The 23,617-nt window shown below is 42.2% G+C and overlaps 1 protein-coding gene across 15 annotated transcripts in view; it reads right to left on the reverse strand.

Annotated features, from left to right (window-relative positions):
* The window catches only part of DNAJB6 (DnaJ heat shock protein family (Hsp40) member B6), an 82,100-nt gene that overhangs the window by 22,925 nt on the left and 35,558 nt on the right, over positions 1 to 23,617 (reverse strand). For 9 of the 15 annotated variants that reach the window (XR_007923751.2, XR_011390274.1, XM_008263862.4 and 6 more), the window contains 5 exons: positions 21,101 to 21,160; positions 19,940 to 20,050; positions 7,856 to 7,987; positions 5,816 to 5,957; positions 4,940 to 5,010 (listed from right to left, as the gene is read on the reverse strand). Coding sequence is in view for 13 of the 15 variants with exons in the window: in XM_008263862.4 (XP_008262084.1) it covers positions 4,940 to 5,010; positions 5,816 to 5,957; positions 7,856 to 7,987; positions 19,940 to 20,050; positions 21,101 to 21,160 (516 nt within the window). In the remaining 2 variants the exon portion in view is untranslated. Of the gene's footprint in view, positions 1 to 4,939; positions 5,011 to 5,815; positions 5,958 to 7,855; positions 7,988 to 16,496; positions 16,915 to 17,885; positions 17,991 to 19,939; positions 20,051 to 21,100; positions 21,161 to 23,617 lie in introns of those variants that run through there. The other 6 variants (XM_051857051.2, XM_070077213.1, XM_070077214.1 and 3 more) reach the window with 2 other exon arrangements.

The following is a 23,617-nucleotide window of genomic DNA, read 5'->3' on the forward strand; positions in this document are numbered from 1 at the left end:
AGCCCAAGTGAAGACACAGCTCCTTCCGTAAGCCCTCCAAAACCAGATGTCAAGTTGGTGATCAGCTCACTGCTCTAAAATCCACGTTAGCACTTGAGGCATTTCTGCAGCCAGCAGTGAGCAAGGGTAATTGCCACCCTGGATTTACTCAGCACACACAGGGTGCAAGTGCACATGCTGGGATAATGTGGCGATGAAACACACACACAAATCTTGCACTTCCATGGTCTCCACTTATGTGTGGTTTTACTCTAAGACAGAAATCTTCTTTATTCAGAATGCCAGGGTAGGAGTAAAGGGGATAAAGTCCAATCAAGGTTTCCACTGGGTACAAAGTTCCCATGTAGGTCATAAAACGCAGAATGAACTGCTGGATGGTGTGATAAGATCACCTGTCATACTACACAGGACTTCAAAATTTTGGAGGCAAGTGTTGTGGCACAGCTGGTTAGACCAGCACTTCAGATACCCACATCTGGGATCAGAGTACCTGGGATCAAGTCCTGTCTCTCCTTCCAATCCAGCTTCCTGCTAATGTGCCTGTGAGGGAGCAGATGATGGCCTAAATACTTGGGACCCAGCCACCCACATGGGAGACCAGATGGAGCTACTGGGTTCAGCTTGGCCCCATCCTGGCCTGGTTATTATGATTGGGAAGTGAACAAATGAATAAATGTCTCCCTGTCATCTGGTCTTTCAAAATAATAAGTAATTCACTTCAATACAAAAAAAGCTAGCTTTTATCTCTGGAAATCAGTGGTTACAGTGGTTTCTACATTTCTGTGAATGCTGTCTGTGATATTCCCTCCTACTAACTTCTATGAACACTAACTACAATAGCCAAAAATAAATCCCTTGGTCTGTCGCATTTCAATTGTTGGTTCAAACCTGAGTATCAAGATGTACACAAAGTTACTAAATACTAGGTATACATACTCAAAGGTGCTGCGATTAGAAACAAGAATTAGACATCATCCCTGTCACCAAACCTAAGCTATTCAAATTTTAGATTTGCATCCCAAAGTGGAGATACCTAAAGCAAAAATGGCAGAAATCACACTGATTTTAAGAGATCAATAAATGGTAATGGAGAAAGAATTCAGTAATTTAACCAATGTAGGGAAAACAACATACTTCAGAGGACTTGCATGAGATTAAAATTCCCAATGAAGAAATACGATTACCTTCAAAAGTTTTCAAAAGGTATTTGAACCTAATGAGTATTTTTTAAGGGCATCGAGTCACAAGAAGTTCTAAAATTTTTCTCAATCCACAGCATTTTCTTAATTCCATTTTCCCATGAATATTTTAAAGACTTTTGTAAGACTTCTTCACCTCCTAATTCCCAATATTCGAATTGCCTGGAAATGACCTTTTGTGCCTCAAAAACTACCTGACTCTACTGAGTATGCCAAAAGCTAAATTACATCGCCCATGAAAAATAGTGTAGATAATAAAATCCATTAATTATCCTGGATGCTCTGAAAACACTATACAACATATGTTTACAAGAAAACTAAGATCAGTAACCTTTTAGAGTAATGGAGCAAGTAGGTAATCAAGAGAGAATAACCCGGAACTTTCGACCTTTAGTAGATAATTAACAAATTTTAATCAGCTAGGAAGATGATCACCCTACAAACTTTACCCTACTATAAAGGAATACATACTTCAGCAGACTAGGTACCACACAGGTCTATGAAGAACTTGAACAATGGTAAAGCTACTCTACAAATTTCTAAATTCTGTCCTTGAAGAACTACAAAACCAGGGTTGGCATCGTGGCATAGTGGCTTAAGCCAGAGTGACCTGTGACACTGGCATCTTGGCAGGAGTGCCAGTTCAGGTCCTGCCTGCTCCACTTGCTAATCCAGCTCCCCGCTAACCCACCTGGGAAAGCAGTGTAGGATGCCCCAAGTGCTTGGGCCCGTCACCCACAGGGAAGATCCAGGTGGAGTTTCCAGGCTCCTAGCCTTCTGGCCAGAGGGGCCATTTGGGAAATGAACCAGTGGAAAGAAGATATCTCTAACTCTGCCTTTCAAATAAATAAACCCTCCAAAAAAAAAAAAAAAAAAAAAAAGGTAAAAAGCCAAAGATGAATCACACAAAAATCACACCTTGAAACTTTGGAATCTGAGTTTACATTTTACAGATGGGAGAGGAATGTGAGGACTAATCCATGACTGAACTGAAACCAGCAGAGGGATAGAGGGACAGATCTTACGTGCAGACTGCTCCTTCAGGAAGGAAGATCCTCTAGGCAAGCAGGTGGGGCACAGTCCAAGCACAGAAGACGGACAGCAGAGAGTAGGGCCGAGTCCTTGGGCAGAACTGTGAGGATCTGAGAGTATCTATTTACAAACAGCCTTTAAGTAAGCATTCAGTTTCCCATTCTCAAAGGGACTCAAGGCTACAGAGAAGCATTTAAAAAAAAAAAAAAAAGAAAGAAAGAAAGAAAGGTTAAGTTTGGACCAGTGCTGTGACAAGAGGCGATTGGTATGTTGCTGCCTTCGAGAGTGGGCATCCCACATCCGAGTGCTGGTTCGAGTCCTGACTGCTCTGCTTCTGATCCAGCTTCCTGCTAATGCACCTGCGAAGGCAGAGGAAGATGCTGGACAAGCCCTTGGTGCCTGCCACTCAAGTGAGTGCCTGGATGGAGTCCCTGGCTCCTGCTTTCTGCCTGGCCCACACCTGGATGCTGCGGGGTATAAATCAGTGGACCGAAGATCTTTCTCCCCTCTCTCTCGCTCTGTATCACTCTATCAAATAAGTAAATAAAGCTTTAAAATTAAAATGTAGGGGCTGGCATTGTGGCACAGTGAGTAAAACTGCTGCTTGCAATGCTGAGATCCAATATGGGTGCCATTTTCCAATCCTGGTTGCTCCAAGTCTAATCCAGCTCCCTGCTAATGTGCTTGGGAAGGCAGCAGAAGATGGCCTAAGTGATTAGGCCCCTGGTACCCAAGTGGAAAATGCAGATGAAGCTCCTGGCTCCTCAATTCCACCTGGCCCAGCCCCAGCTACTGTGGCCATTTGGGGAGTGACCCAGTGGATGAGGAACTGTCTCTAACTCTGCCTTTCAAATAAATAAATCACACACACACACACACACACACACACACACGGGACTACCAAATTTACCAAAATCCAGCAACAGAAATTAAAAGCCATTCTTCCAAGTCATTACCTAATAGACTAATGTATCAATGCACATAACAATTTAACTTTCCAAAGCAGATACACTCTGGACTTAATTCTCCAGGAATGAACTTGATCCGAGTTCAGAAATCGAAGGAACAAGAGTTGACAGCAACAAGTAAATCTTTCATTTTATTAATAACTTAATACAATCAGCACTCCCGTCAATGAAGGAGCAAAATAAAGGTAATTTTCTTTTTAATGCACATGAGGAGGAGTGGATGACGGCCTGAGTAGGTGGGTTCCTGTCCCCCATGTGGGAGACCAGGAAGAACTCTGGAATCCCTGTTTTGGACAGGCCCATCTCTGGCTGTTGTAGACAAATGGGAGTGAACAAGTAGATGGAGAGCTCTCTCTCTTTCTGCCGTTACAAGTAAATCTTCAAATGTAAGCTTATCATCTTTCAACTGTCCTCAAATACTTGAACGCTTACTCCCCTCCCCCTTTTGTAAAGCTCTCTAAGATTTCTCGATTTATTCTACTCGGTTTCAGTAACAGTACACGAAGTGCCTTACAGACTCTATGGTACCATCATGAGCAATACGCTTTCCACTGAGCTAACATTAATGAAAATTTTTTTGCTGGGAAATGGCCCTACAGCAACCACAAAACAGCAAAACAGCAGGGGGTGGATTCAACGCAATAGCACCAATAACAATCTTACAGACTGAAACAAAACAAAACAAAACAAAACACCTTTATTTGTGCTCACACCTAAATCATTCCATGACTTTACCATGCAGAATTGTCCTCACGTGATCTTACATTACATATACCCTAGAAAACTAGAACATACTTGTAAGAACAAACAAATTGCATAGCTGTTTCTTCCCTCCCCCATAGAAATGTTACAAAAAAGTCCAATTGCTAAATCATTACTTATAAATAGGAAAGTCTTCACATAATCTCAAAATATACTGAAAAAAATGTAACTTAAGTTCGGCATCCACCTTCGTGAACAGCTGAAATGCTAATAAAGTGACACTAGAAGCCCAGGCACAAAATCATACACAGACACAAGAAGGCTACAGATCCCACTCACAAAAAAATGCACCAAACACATTCGCATTTATTTTCTTTTTTAAAAGCAAATGACAAAAGACCCAGTTTACCAGCTTTACTTTTTTGAACCTAAGCTTAACATTACATATTTAAACAATTGTCAAAACTTACTAAATTACCAGCTTTCATGCACAACTAGAAAACATCCTTAATTTATATTAAACCAGAAATGTATTACCATTAATGCATTAATATCTTTCACTACTAAATACTGAAAAAACTGAAATTATTTCTGTAGAAGATTCATCCTGGCAATGTTAACTTCACAGCAGGCTGACACTACTTGGCTCACATTTCAAACAAAATGGAAAAGCAGATCCATGCTGGTGTTAGTGTACAATCTTGTCCTACCACTACTGAAGAGTCACGGCTCACCTTGGATAACGTTTAATAAAAAAGCAAAGTGCATACAGAGATTTACAACAATTTTAAAGACAAAAAAAATGGTCCTATTATGTGGTCCCAACAATAAACTCAAAAGTCTATGACAAATAGGTGCTCCGATGAGCTGTTTATAAATACTTTAGATTAGGTACAATTATACTGAAAGTCGAGTTCGTTTGAAATCTTCAAAAAAATGTTCCTGTTAATCCTCAAATGGTGCTTGTTATAGTTTAACATTTCTGTTAAATGCGTGCGTTGAATTACTTGTTATCCAAGCGTAGCGGCTGCTCCTTACCATTTATCGTTAAGGACTTTAACTGGCCATCTTCTTCGACTTCTACTCTTTCTTGACCATTCTCGACAATTCTGTAGAATAAAATTCATTGAGAATATTTGTAAAGAAAATATTATCTGTGTATATGAACAGTACAAAAATTTCTTAGACACGAAAATAATTTTTAGTCTGAAAATCACAGCTTAAGCTAGTCTATTGAAAGTTAATCTTTCCTAAAATAGATTCAGACAAAAATAAATTGTCTCAGATACCATAAAACTGGATACTAAGTACATGCTGAGATAGGATTACAAAATACAGGTTTTATTACATAGTTTTTCCATTTTATTAACGACACTGAGAAGATGTCACCTATTACATGTCAAATATGACTCAAAATTAAAATTATTCTAGTAATGATGTTAAGAAGGAAACGCCCTAGTTAATGAATACACACGTAAGTGGAGGATTCTCCTGGCGTCCTATCTGGCACACACATCCATAACTCTCACCATGGATGTGTAAACATGGCAATGAAACATTATGCCGGAGGCCAGCGCTGTGGCGCAGAGTTAAAGCCCTGGTCTGAAGCGCCCGCATCCCATATGGGCGCTGGTTCTAGTCCCGACTACTCCTCTTCTGATCCAGCTCTCCGCTATGACCTGGGATAGCAGTGGAGGATGGCCCAGGTCCTTGAGTCCCTGTACCCACGTGGGAGACCCGGAAGAAGCTCCAGGCTCCTGCCTTCAGATCAGCACAGCTCCGGCCGTTGCGGCCATCTGGGGAGTGAACCAGCAGACAGAAGACCTCTCTCTCTAGCTCTTTCAAATAAATAAAATAAATCTTAAAAAAAATTATAGCTACTTATTAAAAACATGAAATACGTTAACACTGTACCTCTTTGTAGTGATTTTTCTGCCATTAACTATTTTAGTAGAAGTTGATACAGACTTGAAGTTGCCCATCCCACTACCACCGAATGACGTGGAAGAGAATGAAGTAAGGCCTCCATGACCCAGGGACCCAAACGAAGTAAATCCTGCAGGCAAGCAGAAAATGATGATAGGCAGCAACACATCAAAGTTACCGAAGCAAGAATTACTTCAAAATGTACTAGTGAACCTTCTCATGTCAGGATGGCTAAGCCAATCTAACCGGCTTTGAAATGAGACCACAGGGGATAAAAATGTCAAACAGAAAAATCTACAACAATTTTAGAACAATACTGTAATTATCTGAAAAAATATAGAAATACAGTACATGAACATACTTAACCACATGACTATCACACTATATACACTAAGGAAAATTTTTACAAAGCACACCAGAGCAAACTTATCTTGGATAAGAAACTTAGAAGTTGGCCTATTTCTAAAACGTTTACAATGAAATAATGCATATACCTGAACATGACTCAATCACCTAAGCTCTGCTACAACCCAGGATTATCAATATCTGAAAGAAATGTGAGCCACATACAAACTTTAAATTTCAAGCTATCTCACAAAATAGGAGGAAAATTATTTTTAGTAGCTCATGTTACTATTCAATCCAATTATGAAAAATCTTCGGTTTGTAACATAAAACCTGAGGTGGTTTAGATTCTGTAAATCTAGTGTGTATTTCACACTTTTAACACATCTCCATTTGGACTGGCCACATCTCAAGTGACCAGTGCTTATTTGTGCTAGACAGTATAGTTCCATAGTGAGCCCGGGGCTATAAATGAGGACAGCTTCCCCTACATACACACACACTCTAGCCACTCATTTCTTAAATTGCCGGTTTTAAGTTTTTTTAACCAGCTTTTATACCTCCTAATCTATAGTTATTATATTACAAGGCACAAATGAGGGAACTGTACATCAAAAACTGAAGTCAAATTGTGTGGACTATTCACCTAGAGTGTTATTAACACAATACTTAAGGGGATCACAATTGGGCAGCCTAAATAATATATAATAAGCACTGCCAATCCTTAGCATCAACATCTTAAAATAAAACAGAAAAAAAAATAGCTTCTCTTTTAAGAGAAATAGTTAAATTTTTAAAAGGTGGCAAGAGAGGCAGGTGCTATGCAGTAATAGGCTAAGTCCCAGCTTCTGCCGCCAGCATCACATATGGGTGCCAGTTCACACCCTGGCTGCTCCTCTTCCAATCCAAATCTCTGCTGATGGCCTGGGAAAGCGACAGGAAATGGTTCAAGTGCTTGGACCATGGCACCTGCATGGGAAACCCAGAAGCAGCTCCTGGCTTCGGATCAGCCCAGCTCTGGCCTTTGCAGCCTTTTGGGGAGTGAACCAGAGGATGTCAGACCTTTCTGTCTTTCCCTCTATCTGTAACTTTATCTACCTGTCAAATAAATAAATAAATCTTTTTTTAAAAAATTAAAGGTAAAACATACAATTACTTTATGATATATGTGCATTATCCTAATGTATAAACTGCCTTTCTACAGGTTATGTACTAGTACCAGTGGCATATGGCTAAGTACCTCACTAGTGAGCTAGCCCGGCTGGTTCACAAAACCAGGCTGTGGCCAGCACTGAATCCTACCATGAATGCATCAGGTGGACACACCTAGCAAGGGCACTACTGCCCGTGAAATTTTAACTGCAAGAGGTCAGGAACATGAAGGAATTCACTGAGATTATCCAAATGAACTATTTTGTACTTGACCCAAAATACATATTGCCCCCTTTTAAGAATTTCATTAAACTTTGGCCATTAATAGTAAGAACAGAAGCAGGTTTCCAAACATAACATTCCTGGAAAGATCAGGAGGAAAATGTAGGTTATTAGACACAGATATATACATGCAAAACATATTGTCCATAAACTACTCTAACAAATGGAATACACGAATGCTTTAACTAAAATTGTTCTAAGCACTAATTTCTGTTCAGATGACAGAAAATAAATCCAAGGATTCAATACCTGTATCAAAAGAAGGAAATCCACTTCCGAAGGATGGAAACCCACTGAAGGCAGAGAAAAATGAGCCTGGGCCTCGGCTTCGGCTTCCTCGGGGACCCCTTCGGTTCCCAAAAAAGTCCTCAAATGGGTCTTCTAGAAACAAATAAAAACACACGTTGTAAAATCCTTATTTCAAATTTGTTTTTTTCCATGGGAAAGCTGTAAGAAAGAGAAGAAGAGTTAATGTTTAGTAACATACCACTCCATTAGGAATAAAAATTTTACCAAGATATTATAATTAATTAGCTTATTTATGGAATAACTCAAAGACTGATTGTCCCAACAGCTTTAATTACAAGTTTGAGTCAAAGCTAGATAACAGAATAAAAAAGCAGACTTATTAAAAAAAAAAAAAGCATACATTCACATACAAAACTTGGGATCATTAATATGCACTTCCAATCCAGAGGTTTTTTTTTTTAATGTGGCCTTTTAATAACATCTTGTGAAGACACTGTTTCTGCTGTAACCATTTGAAAGATGGTTTCACACTCAGGAAGTTGTATTCCATTACATGAAAGCTACATTCTCCAGAATAATTCAGAAATAAACACAAAAATGAATTATTCTAGTGTGCTTATTGATAAACACATATAAAGAGATAATAGTCAGCAAGTGGACGAAATGAAAAATGGTTATGTAACATGGCCACGGATGCGAGAATTCATTTCAATTTTCTGTAATTTTTTTCTATAATTTTCTCTATCTCTCTCTCCTCTCTCTCCCCTTCTCTCTGTAACTCTGATTTTCAGATACATAAATAAGTCTTTAAAAAAGTTATTTTAATAGAAAATACTGACACAGATAGACATTGTATTACTACTAGAGATACCAAATAAAAGTAAGATTAGCACAGCAGTTTAGTCTGTGTTGTGCTTATCCATCAAGGCATACTTAGCAAAAACATTATAACTATATACTGCGCTGACTTCAAAGCATTACTGATACTGAAAATAACTGTCCAACAGAGGAGTAGGTATGTGGATAAAAATACACTAAAGCAGATTTTAAGGATTTATGCAGGGCTGGAGCTGTGGAGAAAGGCAGAGCAGGCCTCAGGTCGCAGCTGTAACACACCAGTGAAGACAACCACAGTGGGGGCCTCACACGAAGCAGAACCAACAGCGAACCATCCCCTCCTTTCACCTCATTTCCAAAGAATCCAAATTAGCCCAGTAGGCATTAGACATTTTTGTGTCTAAAAAAACTTTTTTTAAAGGACAAAAAATCATAACTAAATGTGTTACCAACTACCCTTTCTGTTCACTTCACCATGTTAAGAGCCATGACTAACTGAGGTACTTGCTGACGGCACAGAAAACACAGGACAGGTAGCAGAAGATGGTTTTAAATAACAGCCATGACCACATGACCAGTTACAGAAACCAAGACTAGAACTAGCATGGCTATCTCCTCACTGTTAATGAATATTTCAGCATATAAAATGTATATTCAAGCAAATACTTTCAATTTCTTCCATTTTTATGGAACAATAAGTTACTGGTTATTCAGTTACAGGATTATCAAAATGAGTATCAGGGCTGGTGTCAGCATCCTATATGGGCACCAGTTCTATTCTTGGCTTTCTCTTCTAATCTAGTCCCCTGCTATGGCCTAAGAAAGCAGAAGATGGCCCAAGTACTTGGGCCCCTGCACATATGTAGGAGACCCGGAATAAGCTCCTGCCTCCTGGTTTTGGATCGGCCCAGCTCTAGCCACCACGGCCATTTGGGAAGTGAACCAGTGGATGGAAGACCTTTCTCTGTGTCTCTCCTCTTCACTGTCTATAACTAACTCTCAAGTAAATAAAATCTTAAAAAAAAAAAAAAATCAGTATCACTCAAGGATCTCACCTTCCCTAGAGAAAAGGTCATTGTATTTTCATGTTAGGGGGAATTATGACCTAGTTTTCTTTCAGGTGCTACAACAAGGGACAGACAGGTGTTAACTTGACTGGGATATGAGGGTATCCAATTATTTGGCCAAACATTCTGGGTATTTCTGGGTAAGGTTAACAGCACTGTGAATTAATAAACTAGTAAAGTAGATTGCCATAAATTCAAATTCAGTTAAACAGTAAAACAAAATTCTAATAGCTTCGAAATGCAACCAGAACAACCGCTCCTCAAACTGTTACTTGCCTGCTACCGTAATCATGTGCATTAACCTGAAGCTGAGGGGCCAGCACTGTGGCGTAGTGGGTAAAGTCCCCAACTGCAGTGCCGGCTCCCAAACAGGCAGCGGTTCAAGTCCCACTGCTCCACTTCCAATCCAGCTCTCTGCTATGACCTTGGGCCCCTGCACCCAGCCTGGCTCCAGCCTGGCCCAGCCCCACTTGTTGTGGCCATTTGGGGAGTGAACAAGCAGATGGAAGACCTCTCTGCCTCTTAAATACATTTTTTTAAAAAATTTTCTGAAACCGAGTCTCTAGTCCCACTATCTTTGATGTAGACTTTAATCTCTCCCTCAGCTTGCACTTCCTTCTCATGTCTTCCCTGTAATGACTACAAAGTAACTCCTTGCTTAAGACTAATTCACTATCCCAAAGGCAGAGCAGAAGGTTAAGGCTGGCTCCACCCTGAATCCCATGGATTTAGAATTCAATTATCACCTTTACAGTTCATATCTCAATACCAGTCTGTGAGTTTCACAAGATCTTGCAGTCCCTGCTCAAAGAAACACCCAATCTACTCCTAGATGAGAGCCCACTTCACCATCACAAAGGAAACAAACTGGCCCCAACACTAACCAAAGGAAGGCTGCAAGCACTATGAACCAACCAGGAATCCACACAGGAGGTGATCAGTAACTACTCAGCCCAGCTTTAACCTACAAAACTCACCACCCCCGATGCCTCAATGAGTTCGGGGATTAATCACAGCGCTCTGTGCCCTGCAAACTAAAAAACTCAAATACTTTCTTTCATTTCTCTAGTCCTCATTTGCCTGCTCCAAGTCAGGGAGCAGGTCCAGGTTTGGCGGTTCTATGGTAAAGTCTTCCAACATATGTTCTATCTCCTACTGGTTCTGTCTAGAGAACATTAGTACAAATTTTACACAGCAAAAAATATTCTCGGTCATCTAACCTCTCCAGGCAGGTCTTTATCATAATACTGTATGCTGAGATACAAACATACATGCCTGCACTATGATCAAACTCTTCCATTCCAGTATTTCAAGCACCTCATACAAGCGCTTCTTTAAAGCTTTGTAATGTCGCCGGCGCCACGGCTCACTAGGCTAATCCTCCACCTTGCGGCGCCACCACACCGGGTTCTAGTCCTGGTCAGGGCACCAGATTCTGTCCCGGTTGCCCCTCTTCCAGGCCAGCTCTCTGCTATGGCCCGGGAGTGCAGCGGAGGATGGCCCAAGTCCTTGGGCCCTGCACCCCATGGGAGACCAGGAGAAGTACCTGGCTCCTGCCATCGGATCAGCGCGCCGGCCACGGCGGCCACTGGAGGGTGACCAACGGCAAAGGAAGACCTTTCTCTCTCTCTATCTCACTGTTTAACTCTGCCTGTCAAAAAAAAAAAAAAAAGCTTTGTAATGTCCCACTATTCTTAGAAATAATAAATCCAATTAAGAATTTATAATATTATTAGCAGGATACCAAATCAATAATTGAGTAACAATGTCAAACTTACAACCGAGGAAATACATTGAGTTCAATGGCATGACAAAACCTGAGCACCAAACACAGAAAACAAACACATCCACAAACAAAACTGAGAAAACTTTCTCAGAAAACCGAGGAAGCATGAAGGTTTTCCCAAACAAGGACAACCTAACAGAACAGTTAAGAATGTAACAGTAGGGGCTGGGGCTGTGGGGTGGTGGATAAAGCCTCCGCCTGCAGTGCCAGCACCCACATGGGCACAGATTTCTAGTCCCGGCTGCTCCACTTCCGATCCAGCTCTCTGCTACAGCCTGGGAAAGCAGCAGCAGATGGCCCAAATCCTTGGGCCATTGCACCCGTGTGGGAGGCCTGGAAGAAACTCCTGGCTTCTGATCAGTGCATCTCTGGCCATTGTGGCCAAGTGGGGAGTGAACCAGTGTGGAGAAGACCTCCCCCCACTCTCTGCCTCTCCTTCTCTGTGTAACTCTTTCAAATAAACAAAAAGACAGACAGACAGACAGACAGAAAGAAAGAACGAAAGAACGAACGAACTAGTGAAGACAAAGTAACTCAAATGCTTTAATTTCAACACCCATGGAAGCACAAGAGCAAAAACTAAACACCAGAACATTCCAACAACCATGAAGTTCAACCACGGAGAGGCCTGTTTAATGATTTAAGGCATCCATGCTCTCCATGCTCTGTTCCTCACAGCCTCACACTATCAATTCAACTGCACACGCCCACGCACACATACACACACACGAACAGAAGAGAACAAAAATCTAAAGAGCATCACAGGTATTTTGAATAAACAGAAATAGTTCATTATTTACAAGTTTCAAAGCCTAACATCTAACTACCAGCCACCCTGAAAATGGGGAAATGCTGAAATTGACAGGATAATTGTTACGGACATTCTCTGACCTCCCAACTAGCCCTGAATCAGGAGCTAAAATAAACAGAATATTTGAAAGTAGAAAATGGCATATTTGTTAGGAAAAATGATAACCATGAGAACCACAGCCAAAGCATCACAATGAACTATGAACCTCAGGGGCATAGAGCCTTTGGGGTCTGTTTACTGTTTAATCAGCATCTGGAACACTGATAGGCACTAAACAGCAAACACATCATTGTCAAATAAATGAACACCTTCATTTTCACTTTTCTATACAATCTTTTACTGCAAGATACAACTTTTAGTTATATTCTAGGTTAGTTTAAAATAATGTCTTTTCCAAGAGTTACAAATATCTATCCAACTCTTAGGATTAAAAATATTGCAGATTCAAATTATTCTATTTCAAATGCCAAGAGGCCTGATTTTAGATGAGGAACCCTGACGACAGAAAAACACAATCTTACTTGCTACGTAACTTTCTTCTGGGACAGCAACAGATCTCTGGTGTTTGTGTCCTCAAATCCCAAAATAGCAAGATCTCTTCTCAGCCTCCCATCTTCCACCTTATTATTCCCTCACAAAACTTGCTGTGCCCATTAAACTTCCCTAGGGGTGGATTAGACAGCTCAACCAACACTAATATTCCATACACTTGAGAAGCCTGAGGCTTAGACCAAGCTTCCTATATTTGCAATTCCAGAATACCTACATGCACCTAAAAATGTAAATACTTAAGTAAGGTACATAAATCTTACTCTGAGGTGTTCACAAATTCACCACAGACCAAATTCTCACAGGAGTTATCTGCACTGTAGCACAGGAAGCTCTCTCTCACATGAGAGCACCAGTTTAAGTCCCTGCCTTTCAAATAAATAAATAAATAAATCCCACAGGAGATGGTGGGAAAACCTTACAGAGGACTTGGTCAACTTCCTGCTCAAGTGACTGGCAATCATGCAACCAACACTTTAAGCACATGAGGGACCAGCGCTATGGTGTAGCCGGTTAACGCCCCAGCCTGCATCACATATGGGCGCCGGTTCAAGTCCTTGGTGCTCCACTTCCAATCCAGCTCTCTGCTATGGCCTGGGAAAGCAGAAGATGGCCCAAGTCCTAGGGCCCCTGCACCCACGTGGGAAACCGGGAAGAAGCTCCTGGCTTCAGATCAGCACAGCTCCAGCCACTGTGGCCATTAGGAGAGTGAACCAGTGGATGGAAAACCTTTCCTCCTCTGTATAACTCTGACTTTCAAATAAAATAATTATTTAAAAAAAAAAAAAAAAAAGGTAAGAAAGCACACGAACCAAACACCAGACAAGGCACATGCCTTGCCTTCAGGAGGAAAAGAATATGCATGAATAAGCAGGAAGTGTCACTGTGTGCACAAAATCTAATTGCACAGCTCATGCCTCCTGGGGACTGCTAGACGGTTCTCATGGCAGAACAAAGGTTTCAAGAAATTGTTTCTGGAGACAGCGTGGTGCTGTGAGGGTTAAAGCCGCCACCTGCATCCCATGACAAAGATGCTCTTCTTCACATCAAGTGCCCTGCTAACGCACCCAAGAAAGCAGAGAATGGCTCAAGTGACTGGGCCTCTGTCGTCCACATGTGAAAACCATGTGGAGCTCCTGGCTCCTGGCTTCAGCCTGGCCCAACCTGGGCCACTGTGGCCATTTTGGGAGTGAACCAACAGACGGAAGATCTTTCTCTGTCTCCTCCCATTCTGTCACTTTGCCTTACAAGTAAATAAATCTTAAAATTTTTTTAAAAGGAGGCATTAACTCAATTTCTCAGTTCTCAATTTTAAAAAGAAAAAGAAAACCTTTTCCTTTTCCTTGAGGGTGAAATGGGAAAGTCAGAGGAAACAAGTGTCTTAAAATCAAGTACAGGGGCCGGTGGTGTGGTGTAGCGGGTAAAGCTGCCACCTGTGCCTCCGGCATCCCGTGTGGGCACCAGTTCTAGTCCCGGCTGCTCCACTTCCGATCCAGCTCTCTGCTGTGGCCTGGGAAAGTGGCAGAAGATGGCCCAAGTCCTTGGGCCCTTGCACTCACATGAGAGACCCGGAAGAAGCTCCTGGCTTCTGGCTTTGGATTGGGGCAGTTGCAGATGCTGCAGCAAATTGGGAGTGAACCAGCAGATGGAAGACCTTTCTCCCTCGCTCTCTCTCTGCCTCCTTCTCTCTGTGTATAACTCTTTCAAATAAATAAATAAATCTTTTTAAAAAGAAATTAAGTATAATAGTGACAAAAAGGCTGAGACTCACATAGCATCCATTCTCACTTGTCAGGATAATTTTATGTGAAAATGAAGGATTTTCAAGTGGTAGCTAAACATCAACAGGAGCTGTCAAAAATGCACACAGAACTGTACTTTGATTCTGAATGTACTCCAAGAAAACCTCTCCTGGGGCAAGTTCACCCCACTCATGACAAAAAAACAGGTAGAGAGGGTAAGTGCAGCAAAACTTACTGACCGGCCTTAAGTATCAAAAGTCACATGCAGGGGGCCAGCGCTGTGACACAGCAGGTTAACGCCCTGTCCTGAAGCGCCGGCATCCATACGGGCACTGGTTTGAGACCTGGCTGCTCCACTTCTGATCCAGCTCTCTGCTGTGGCCTGGGAAAGCAGTAGAAGATGCTCCAAGTCCTTGGGCCCCTGCACCCACGTGGGAGACCCGGAAGAAGCTCCTGGCTTCAAATCGGCCCAGCTCCAGCCACTGCGGCCAATGGGGAGTGAACCATTGGATAGAAGATCTCTCTCTCTCTCTCTCTCTCTCTCTCTCTGCTGTGTCTTACTCTTTCAAATAAATAAATGAATCTTTTTTTTTTAAAGTTACATATAAAAATGTTTTTTACTTCAGCTGGAAATTAGTCTGCTACACGCTATTAAAAGGCCCTATCTCTTACTTTCTTTCAAATTAAATGCATATAGGAATGTTGTGTCTATGAAACTTTGTCAAGTAATCAAGAAACATTTGTGTAAACAAATTACCACAGCACCATATGATGAGATCATGGATGCAAAACACAGGTCTACATGTGGGATTAATCGAATCTGGTTTGCCTCTCCCATGTACATTTCAGTTTTTCTAACTCCTCTTATCATGTCTTATACTGTTAAGTTTTCCCTTTGCTGCTTGCTTCTAAACTGTACAAATCAGAACCAAAACTTAAGGTAAACTATTAGCAAGGAACATTGCAGGATGAATTGTGTCTCCCCCGCCCCCACACCCCAGTGACTGTGGATATCACTTTATTTGGAAGGTCTTTATGTAAACGACTGTGTTAAGATGAACCTTTTGGGGTGCTCCCTCATCCAGTAATAATCACTCACGTCCTGATTAGAAATCTGGGAAATCTGGACACTCTGGTAAGTGCAGAAAGGAGAGCACCATCTCTCAGCCAAGGACCTCCTGAGGCCACCAGCAGCTGAGAGAAGCAGACCTACTCTCCCTTACAGCCACAAAAGCACACTGTGGCTGGTGCTGTGGCGCGGTGGCTGGTGCTGTGGCGCGGCAGCTGAAGCAGCCACCTGGAGCGCTGGCATCCAACATGGAGGCTGCTCCACTTCCAATTCAGCTCCCTGCTGATGCACCTAGGAAAGCAGTGGGGGAAGGCCCAACTCTCTGGGCCCCTGCCACCCGCGTGGGAGACTCGGAGGAAGCTACTGGCTCCTGGCTTCAGGCTGGCCCAGCCCTGGCCATTGCAGCCATTTCGGGACTGAACCGGTGGATGGAAGATCTCTGCCTCTCCTCCCTCTCTCTGTAACTCAATTTAAATAAATGAATAAATTAAAAACAAAAAAGGACACCTTGACCTTGGACTTCTGGCCTCTGTTACATTTCTGGTGTTGAAGCAACTCAGTTTGTGGTACTCTGTTAGAAAGTACAAACCTTATGGTATAGCCTTAGGAAACCCAAAGAGTCCAAAAAAATTGTTATTTATGGGCTGTGACTTCTAGGGGAAACCGGCCTGCAAACAAGGCAACAAGTCTGGTGCTTTAAGGCTCCCCACCCTTTTCTAGTTTCATGGATTCCACCTCTAAGGCAGCTAAGATTATCTGACCAAGTACAATCTCAAGATACTACCAGAAACTTTTTTATTCTAGACAAACTTTCAATAAATTAAGCTGTCTTATAAGAGACTGCGGGTGGTTCCTTTTGCAATTTATTGTTGAACAAGCAGCGCCTCCGGCTCCGGCCCGCTGTGCTCCTCCTCACTCAGCAGCTCCTCACACTCCTCGCTGAGCTCTTCCACAGCCCCAGGACTGGCTTCTTCCTCACTGGATATGAGCTCCAACTCCTCACTGAGCAGCTCGCCCTGGTCCCGGCTACAGCCTTCACTCGGCTCTTCTTCACTAAAGAGATCGAGCTCCTCGCTGGTTATCACATCCAAAACCTCACTGTTCTCTTCACTTGGGGTGTCGTCTCCTGTCTCCTCAAAACCAGGCTGGTCTAGTTCTTCACTAGGCTCCAAGTCATCACTGGCCACTTCCTCGAACCCTGGGAGAGTAAAATCACTGACTCACTACATTAAATTTAAATCATGGCTCAGAAAACATGGGCTATTTTTATCCTAATACAATTACACTTCCCTCCAAATCTGCTTTCCATAGTTCTATTTAACCAAATGAGTTCCCACTGCCACATTAATGCTTTTATGAAGGAAAAAGGTGCGACCACGTTAAAACAGAAAGGCTCTCTGGAGGCAGTTTTAAAGTTTAGTTTTTCTGCTCCAAAGTGACAATACATACGAAGACTTCTTACTAAGTCTTCAACAGGAGAAAGGGCACTAATATTAGATATTTTCCTCTCTCAGAACACTGTTTCACCATAATGGTGTCCAGTAATAACAAAGTTATGGTATCTTCCTAATTCCAATTGGCACATTCTGTTACATAGTTTTTCTCATCAGTATTTTGACAAGAGGCTTATTTTCATTGTCCCAGATTTGGAAAGACTTTTAAACAAAATCAGCAAGCCTCAAATATTCTGACCATACCCCAGCATTTCAGAGAGCAGGCAAGCAGAGCTGATTCTTAGATCCACATCTGCTGCCTTTCCCGAGAGCTTCTCTGGTAGAGGATGTCAGAGGTGGTCCACCACTAGCAGGCCCAGGACCACACCTCCCTGGCCACACTGCGCTAATTCTGCAGAGCCTGGTGTTCAGGCACAGAACTGCTCACAGTCTGTCCACACCTTGAGCCTCTCCCCAGTCCTCTGAGCCTCCCCATCAGTTAGAGGGTCTGAAGTACAAACAGCATTAAGGCTCTGTATTCTGACAAACGGGAAGTGCAGCTCAGAAGTGTCTTATAACAGATTATTATTGTTTGTGGAAGCCAAAACCCGAGATTAAACTTCACTTTATAATTACATGGAGAAAATCTGATTTGATGCTATGAAACGTCAACAAAAAATAAAATAAAATAGAACCCCCAGGTCCTGCATCCACTCTCATCTACCACTAAACATACCGCCAGCAGGCTGCACAGTTACTTCATACATGTAGTAGCCATGGAGCAACTTCTTTTCCTGAGTGCAAATCCTGACAGCCTGAAAATGGAAGTCACCTAGAACACCTACAAGAACGGATTGAAGAAATATCACTGCCACACTAATCATGGAAACACAGGACATGCCTACTGACAAAATCTGAGCATTCATACCTAGAATGAATATAATTTCAGTACGGCTAGCTGGTCCTTGGGCTAGTGGGTAACAACTTACTCTTTCACATCTAATCATAATCTCTATGGCTTCTTTACTCTAGAAAGAATTGCTCAAGGAAAATAATTTTAATGTCAGATTCTCCCCCCAAGAGAAATAAAAAACTCGCTATAATTCATTCACTATGGGACCACAGCCCTCTAAAAAAATTTTTTTTAAATACCACATTAAGACAGAGATGGGGATTTAGCATCAATAAACTACCAGGTGGGAACACCCATATGCCATATCTAAGTGGCTGAGTTTCCATGTTAATTACAGCTTCCTGGTCATGATGGGTCCCTGCTACCCACATGGGAGATTTAAATTAAGTGGAAGAATTGAACTGAGTCCTTGGCCCTGATAGTTTCGGGTATCTGGGGAGTGTATGAGCAGTCTGTTTCTCAAATTTTTCTTTTCTAAAAAAAAAAAAAAAGAAGAAGAAGCAGAAGCAGAAGAAGAAGCAGAAGAAGAAGAAGAGAAACCGCCATGTAATATAAAGTTAGTAGATGCAAAAGTTGATTGCTAAGACTCAAAAGATCAACTTACAGACTTTTTTCCCTTGGATTAACATTTATCGACTACAGAGGTTAATTATGAAGGATGTAAACATACTATTTCATACGTGAAAATCTGAAATACTCCAGAATCAGAAACTTTTTGACCATTTCATCCAGTACTGTTTACAGGAAGCCTTCCCAATACATATTTATGGAAGCAGTAATTAAAGGAAACGTGCCCTCAGCTATGAAAAAAAATCATTTTTCTTCCCCCTGCCCCTAATAAGAACAATCCTTTGCTTGGGTGCAACTGTTGACTCTGTCAAAGAAAATGCTCCTATGTACAAGAGTAAAGGACTCTCTCCCAGTAAAGCCATGCCACGAAATAGGGGAAATCTCCTGGAATTCCTATTTGAGATAAACTGGAAGATGACATTGTGCACCAGACCATGTACCTACCAGGGAAGTGTAGCAAGTTGTTCCTCTTCGTGCCTGTGCTGGGCAAGAGATCCACTTGTCTCCCCTGTGTTTTCTGTAGACACAAGTCGTCTGTTTTCCCTCTGGAGTGGCTGGTGGTGTGTGGTTTCTTCCTTATGTACCAGCCAGGGAGGGAGGGAAACACAGGATGTGCTCCTTCCTCAACGAGTCAGACCACAATGGCAGAAGCAGCACACGCAGTCCTGCCCTCTCAGGTCACTCAGTGTCAAAGAGGATCTCAAAGGAGCCAGCTAACAAGGGTACCTAACACTCCATTTGCCTGTGATACACCCGAAAGCCTAGTATTAGGCATCAAAAGTAAGAGATGCACTTAGTGAAAAATCAATTTCCTTGACAAGCAAACAGCAGCTAACAGTTGCCTCCTTCAACAAAACTATGCCTTTGCCTTAGAGATGGTCTTCCTTCTCCACTGACTGTGAATGACTGCTACCACGTACCACCCACCATGAGAAGAAGAAATGGGTTTACAGATCAAAGGCTCAAAACTACGTAGGATTAACAGGAACATTCCACAGCATATTCATACAGAAACTAACGTTCAAGAGGAAAACACATTTCCAAGACTCAGCACCCCTCATCCGAAGGGGCAAAAGCAAGATACCTGCAGCCATACACAGCCAGAGAAAGAAAAATTTTACTATTCAACTGCAAATTCCAAAAGTTTTCAAAAAGGAAAGGAAAGAGGCTTGCACCTACACTGCAAAAAACACAAAGTTTAGTGACAAGGTTAGATGTTAATGAAACAGAAGGGCACTATCAGCTTCACCTGGGTCAAGGACACACCATACATACCTCATCACTAACAATCCAAGTGACTGACTTACCAAAGAAGTCGAATGAAAATGGGTCCCTTCCACCAAAAAATTCCCTGAAGACATCTTCTGGGTTACGGAATGTGAAACCAAACTCAAATGGAGCGTCAAAATGACTTCCACCTACACAAATACAAGCACAGCTTTTAGTTTACGAATTTTGGCGTTTTTAGACAAGTATTGTTTATAGGACATTATCTAAGTCATGGAAAATTATTTCCTAAAATCTGGGATTCTCAAATTGAAAATACGAAGCTTATACTGATTAAAACTATCTGTACCTAGAACTAATGACAAGTGAGTGTGCCGATATCAATACTGCTGAGAGGCACATAAATGATCCCTTCCCGGGGCCAGTGCTGTGGTGCAGCTGGTTAAGCAGCCGCCTGCGATGCCGGCACCCCATCTGGGCACCAGTTTGTGTCCGATGCTCCACTTCCCACCTAGCTCCCTGTTAACAGCCTGGGAGAAGCAACAGAAGATGGCCCAAGTGTGTGAGTCCTTGCCACCAACATGGGAGACTCAGATGAAATTCCTGCCTCCTGGCTGTTGCTGCCGCCTGGGGAATGAACCAGTAGAGGGAGGATTTTTCTCTGTGTGTCTCCCTCTCTGTAACTCTGACTTGCAAATAAATAAATCTTAAAAATAAAATCCCTTCTAACATCTCTAAATCTACAATCAGTACTTACTAGACACTGTATTTATCACCATTTATGAGAATCAAGAATAGGTTCAGGGCCATAATTTGACCATTGTCAAGCTGGCCAAATTGCTAATCATGAGATCATGACAAACCAAAGTCCAGACTCCACCTGAGGTAGTTATTTTAGCTTTTTTCAGTACAATCTACTCTTTATACACTAAATATATGTTGACATATTTGGTGTTGACCTGAAAACGTACATTCACAATTACAGGAAGGTAACAAATTGTATCTATGGAATAAACACTAACAAACACTTTGCAGACTAAAATATATATATATATTCTTAACTGACTAATATTAGCAATTTCCCCCTCTTCTCTGTACTTTAGCCCATTTTCAAGGCTATAACTGTATTTGTCATCACAGACTGACCAAGGAACTCAGTAATTCACAATTCAGAAACAGACAAACTCAACTGCACAGACAAGATCTTTTGCCTCCAACAAGAAAACTCATTATTTACATACCTCCTCCTCCACCATTTAATCCTTCTTTGCCATATTTGTCATAGATGTCCCGTTTTTGAGCTATAAATTTTAAAGAGAGATATTAGACAGAGTTTCTTTTTCCCCCAAAACCTCCAAAATCAATAGGTAAGGTTATTTCCTGAGTTACAAGTCAGCTTTCAATTTCTCACAATTAAATTTTAAAGACTTGGACTGGGGGCCAGCACTGCGATGCAACGGGTAAAGCCACCACCTGCAGTGCCGGCATCTTATATGGGCACCAGTTCAAGTCCCAGCTGCTTCACGTCAGATCCAGCTCTCTGCTATGGCCTGGGAAAGCAGCAGAGGATGGCCTAAGTCCTTGGGCCCCTGCACCCGTGTGGGAGACCCAAAAGAAGCTTCTGGCTCCGGATCTGCACAGCTCCAGCCGTTGTGACAAACTGGGGAGTGAACCAACAGATGGAAGACCTCTCTCTGACTTTCAAGTAAATAAATAAATCTTTTTTAAAAAAAAAAAAAAAAGGACTTAGGATAACAGTACTTTAAAAGAAAAGGAGGCAAAGAAAAAAGGAGGCAAAGAGGAGGAATCTAAAGCTTAACCTGGGAAAAAATTTTAAGTGTCAAGAATTTTCAGAAACGTATACAAATTAAAATATTTGTTCTACTAGATCATTTTCTTCACTAAACTGCCTACAATCCCCAGAGACATCAGAAACACATTACTGAGACTGGCACCATGGCATAGCAGATTAAACTGCCACCTTCAATGCTGGCATACCACATGGGCACTGGTTTGAGTCCCAGCTGCTCAACTTCTGATCCAGCTCCCTGCTAATGAGCCTGGGAAAGCAGCAGAGAACAGCTCAAGTACTTGGACCCTGGCACCCATGTGGGAGCCAAGAAAAAGCTCCTGGCTCCTAGCTTCAGCCTGGCTCAGCCACAGCTGTTGTAGCAATTTGGGGAGGGAACCAACGAATGGAAGATCTCTCCCTCTCTCTCTCTAACTTTGCCTTTCAAATTAATTTTTAGGGAGGAAAGAAAAAAGCTTAAAAAAAAAATCACACACCAAAAAAAAAAAAAAAAAAAAAAAAACATTACCAAGTACAAAATTATTCCCAACCTAAACACGTGCCCCTTTTTACTTCACAAATCAAGGGGGGGTTCTAGCACTGTGGCACAGCAGGTTAAGCCCCCGTCTGCAGTGCCAGCACCCCATATGGGCACCAGCTGGAGTCCCAGCTGCTCCACTTCCAATCCAGCTCGCAGCCTATGTGCCTGGGAAGACAGTGGAGGATGGCCCAAGTGCTTGGACCCCCGCACCCTTGTGGGAGACCTGGAAGAAGCTCCTGGCTCCAGATTGGCCCAGCTCTGGCCGTTGCAGCCATCTGTGGAGTGAACCAGCAGATGGAGGCTCTCTCCCTGCCCTTTCTCCAGTTGAGACCAGAGGTTGCCAAGAGTTCATGAAAAATACACCCTCCACAAAAAAAAAAACACAGACCTTTTATGGTAAATACAAAGTTTCATTTCAACCCCCAATTTTTCTGTTACTGGTATACAAAATCCATAAACCCAAGAACAGTACAGAATCAACAAGAACCAAACAAGAAGGTTAACATAAATAATAGTCCAGCTCAAAAATCTGACCCAATAAAGACCTTAAATGCTGTATTTCAAAGTACTTTAAGTAACAGGTTAATAAAAGTAATTTGATAAATAAGTAACCTGGGCTTTCTTTGAAACAAAGGGCAGGGTTTGAGGGTTTGGCGCACCAGCTAAGGTATCACTTGGGATACCCACAGCCCATATCAGAGTGCCTGCTAACACACACCCCGCACAGCAGCAGGTGTGGCTCAAGTACTGGAATCCCCGTCACGCGTGAGGACACCTGGATGGAGCTGTGGACGCCTCACTGAGGCTGGCCCAGCCTAGCTACTGCAGGCATCTGTGGCGTGAGCCAGCGCGTCAAAGTTGGTGCTCTCATGGTCTCTCTGCATTTCCAATAAAATGAAACAGGTTTTTTAAAAAAAATTTGATGGGGAGCCACAGCATTACTACATAAAGCAAAAGTGGACAAGTGCTTCTAACTTTTGAAGCTGAGTGATGGTTATGGTAGGTTCTAAAAACAACTTTTTTTAAAAGTGACTTTAGGGGGCCAGCACTGTGGCATAGTAGGCTAAACCATCTGGGGAGTACACCAGCAGATGGAGGATCTTTCTCCGTCTCTCCCTCTCTGTAACTCTACCTCTCAAATAAATAAATGGAAGGGAGGAACGAAAGAAGGAATCAATCTTCCGTTAAAAAAATTGGCTTAGGCTAGCACTATGGCATAGTGGTAAAGCTGCTGCCTGTAGTGCAGGCATCCCATATGGGCAGCAGTTAGAGTCTGCTCACTTCTTTTTTTTAAAAAAAAGATGTATTTACTTGAAAGTCAGAGTTACACACACACACACAAAGAGAGAGGGAGGGAGGGAGGGAGGGAGGGATTAGTCGTCCATCTGCTGGTTCACTCCCCAGATGGCTACAATGGCCGGAGCTGTG

This window comes from Oryctolagus cuniculus, chromosome 7 (genome assembly GCF_964237555.1).
Source record: "Oryctolagus cuniculus chromosome 7, mOryCun1.1, whole genome shotgun sequence".
NCBI lineage: Eukaryota > Metazoa > Chordata > Mammalia > Lagomorpha > Leporidae > Oryctolagus > Oryctolagus cuniculus.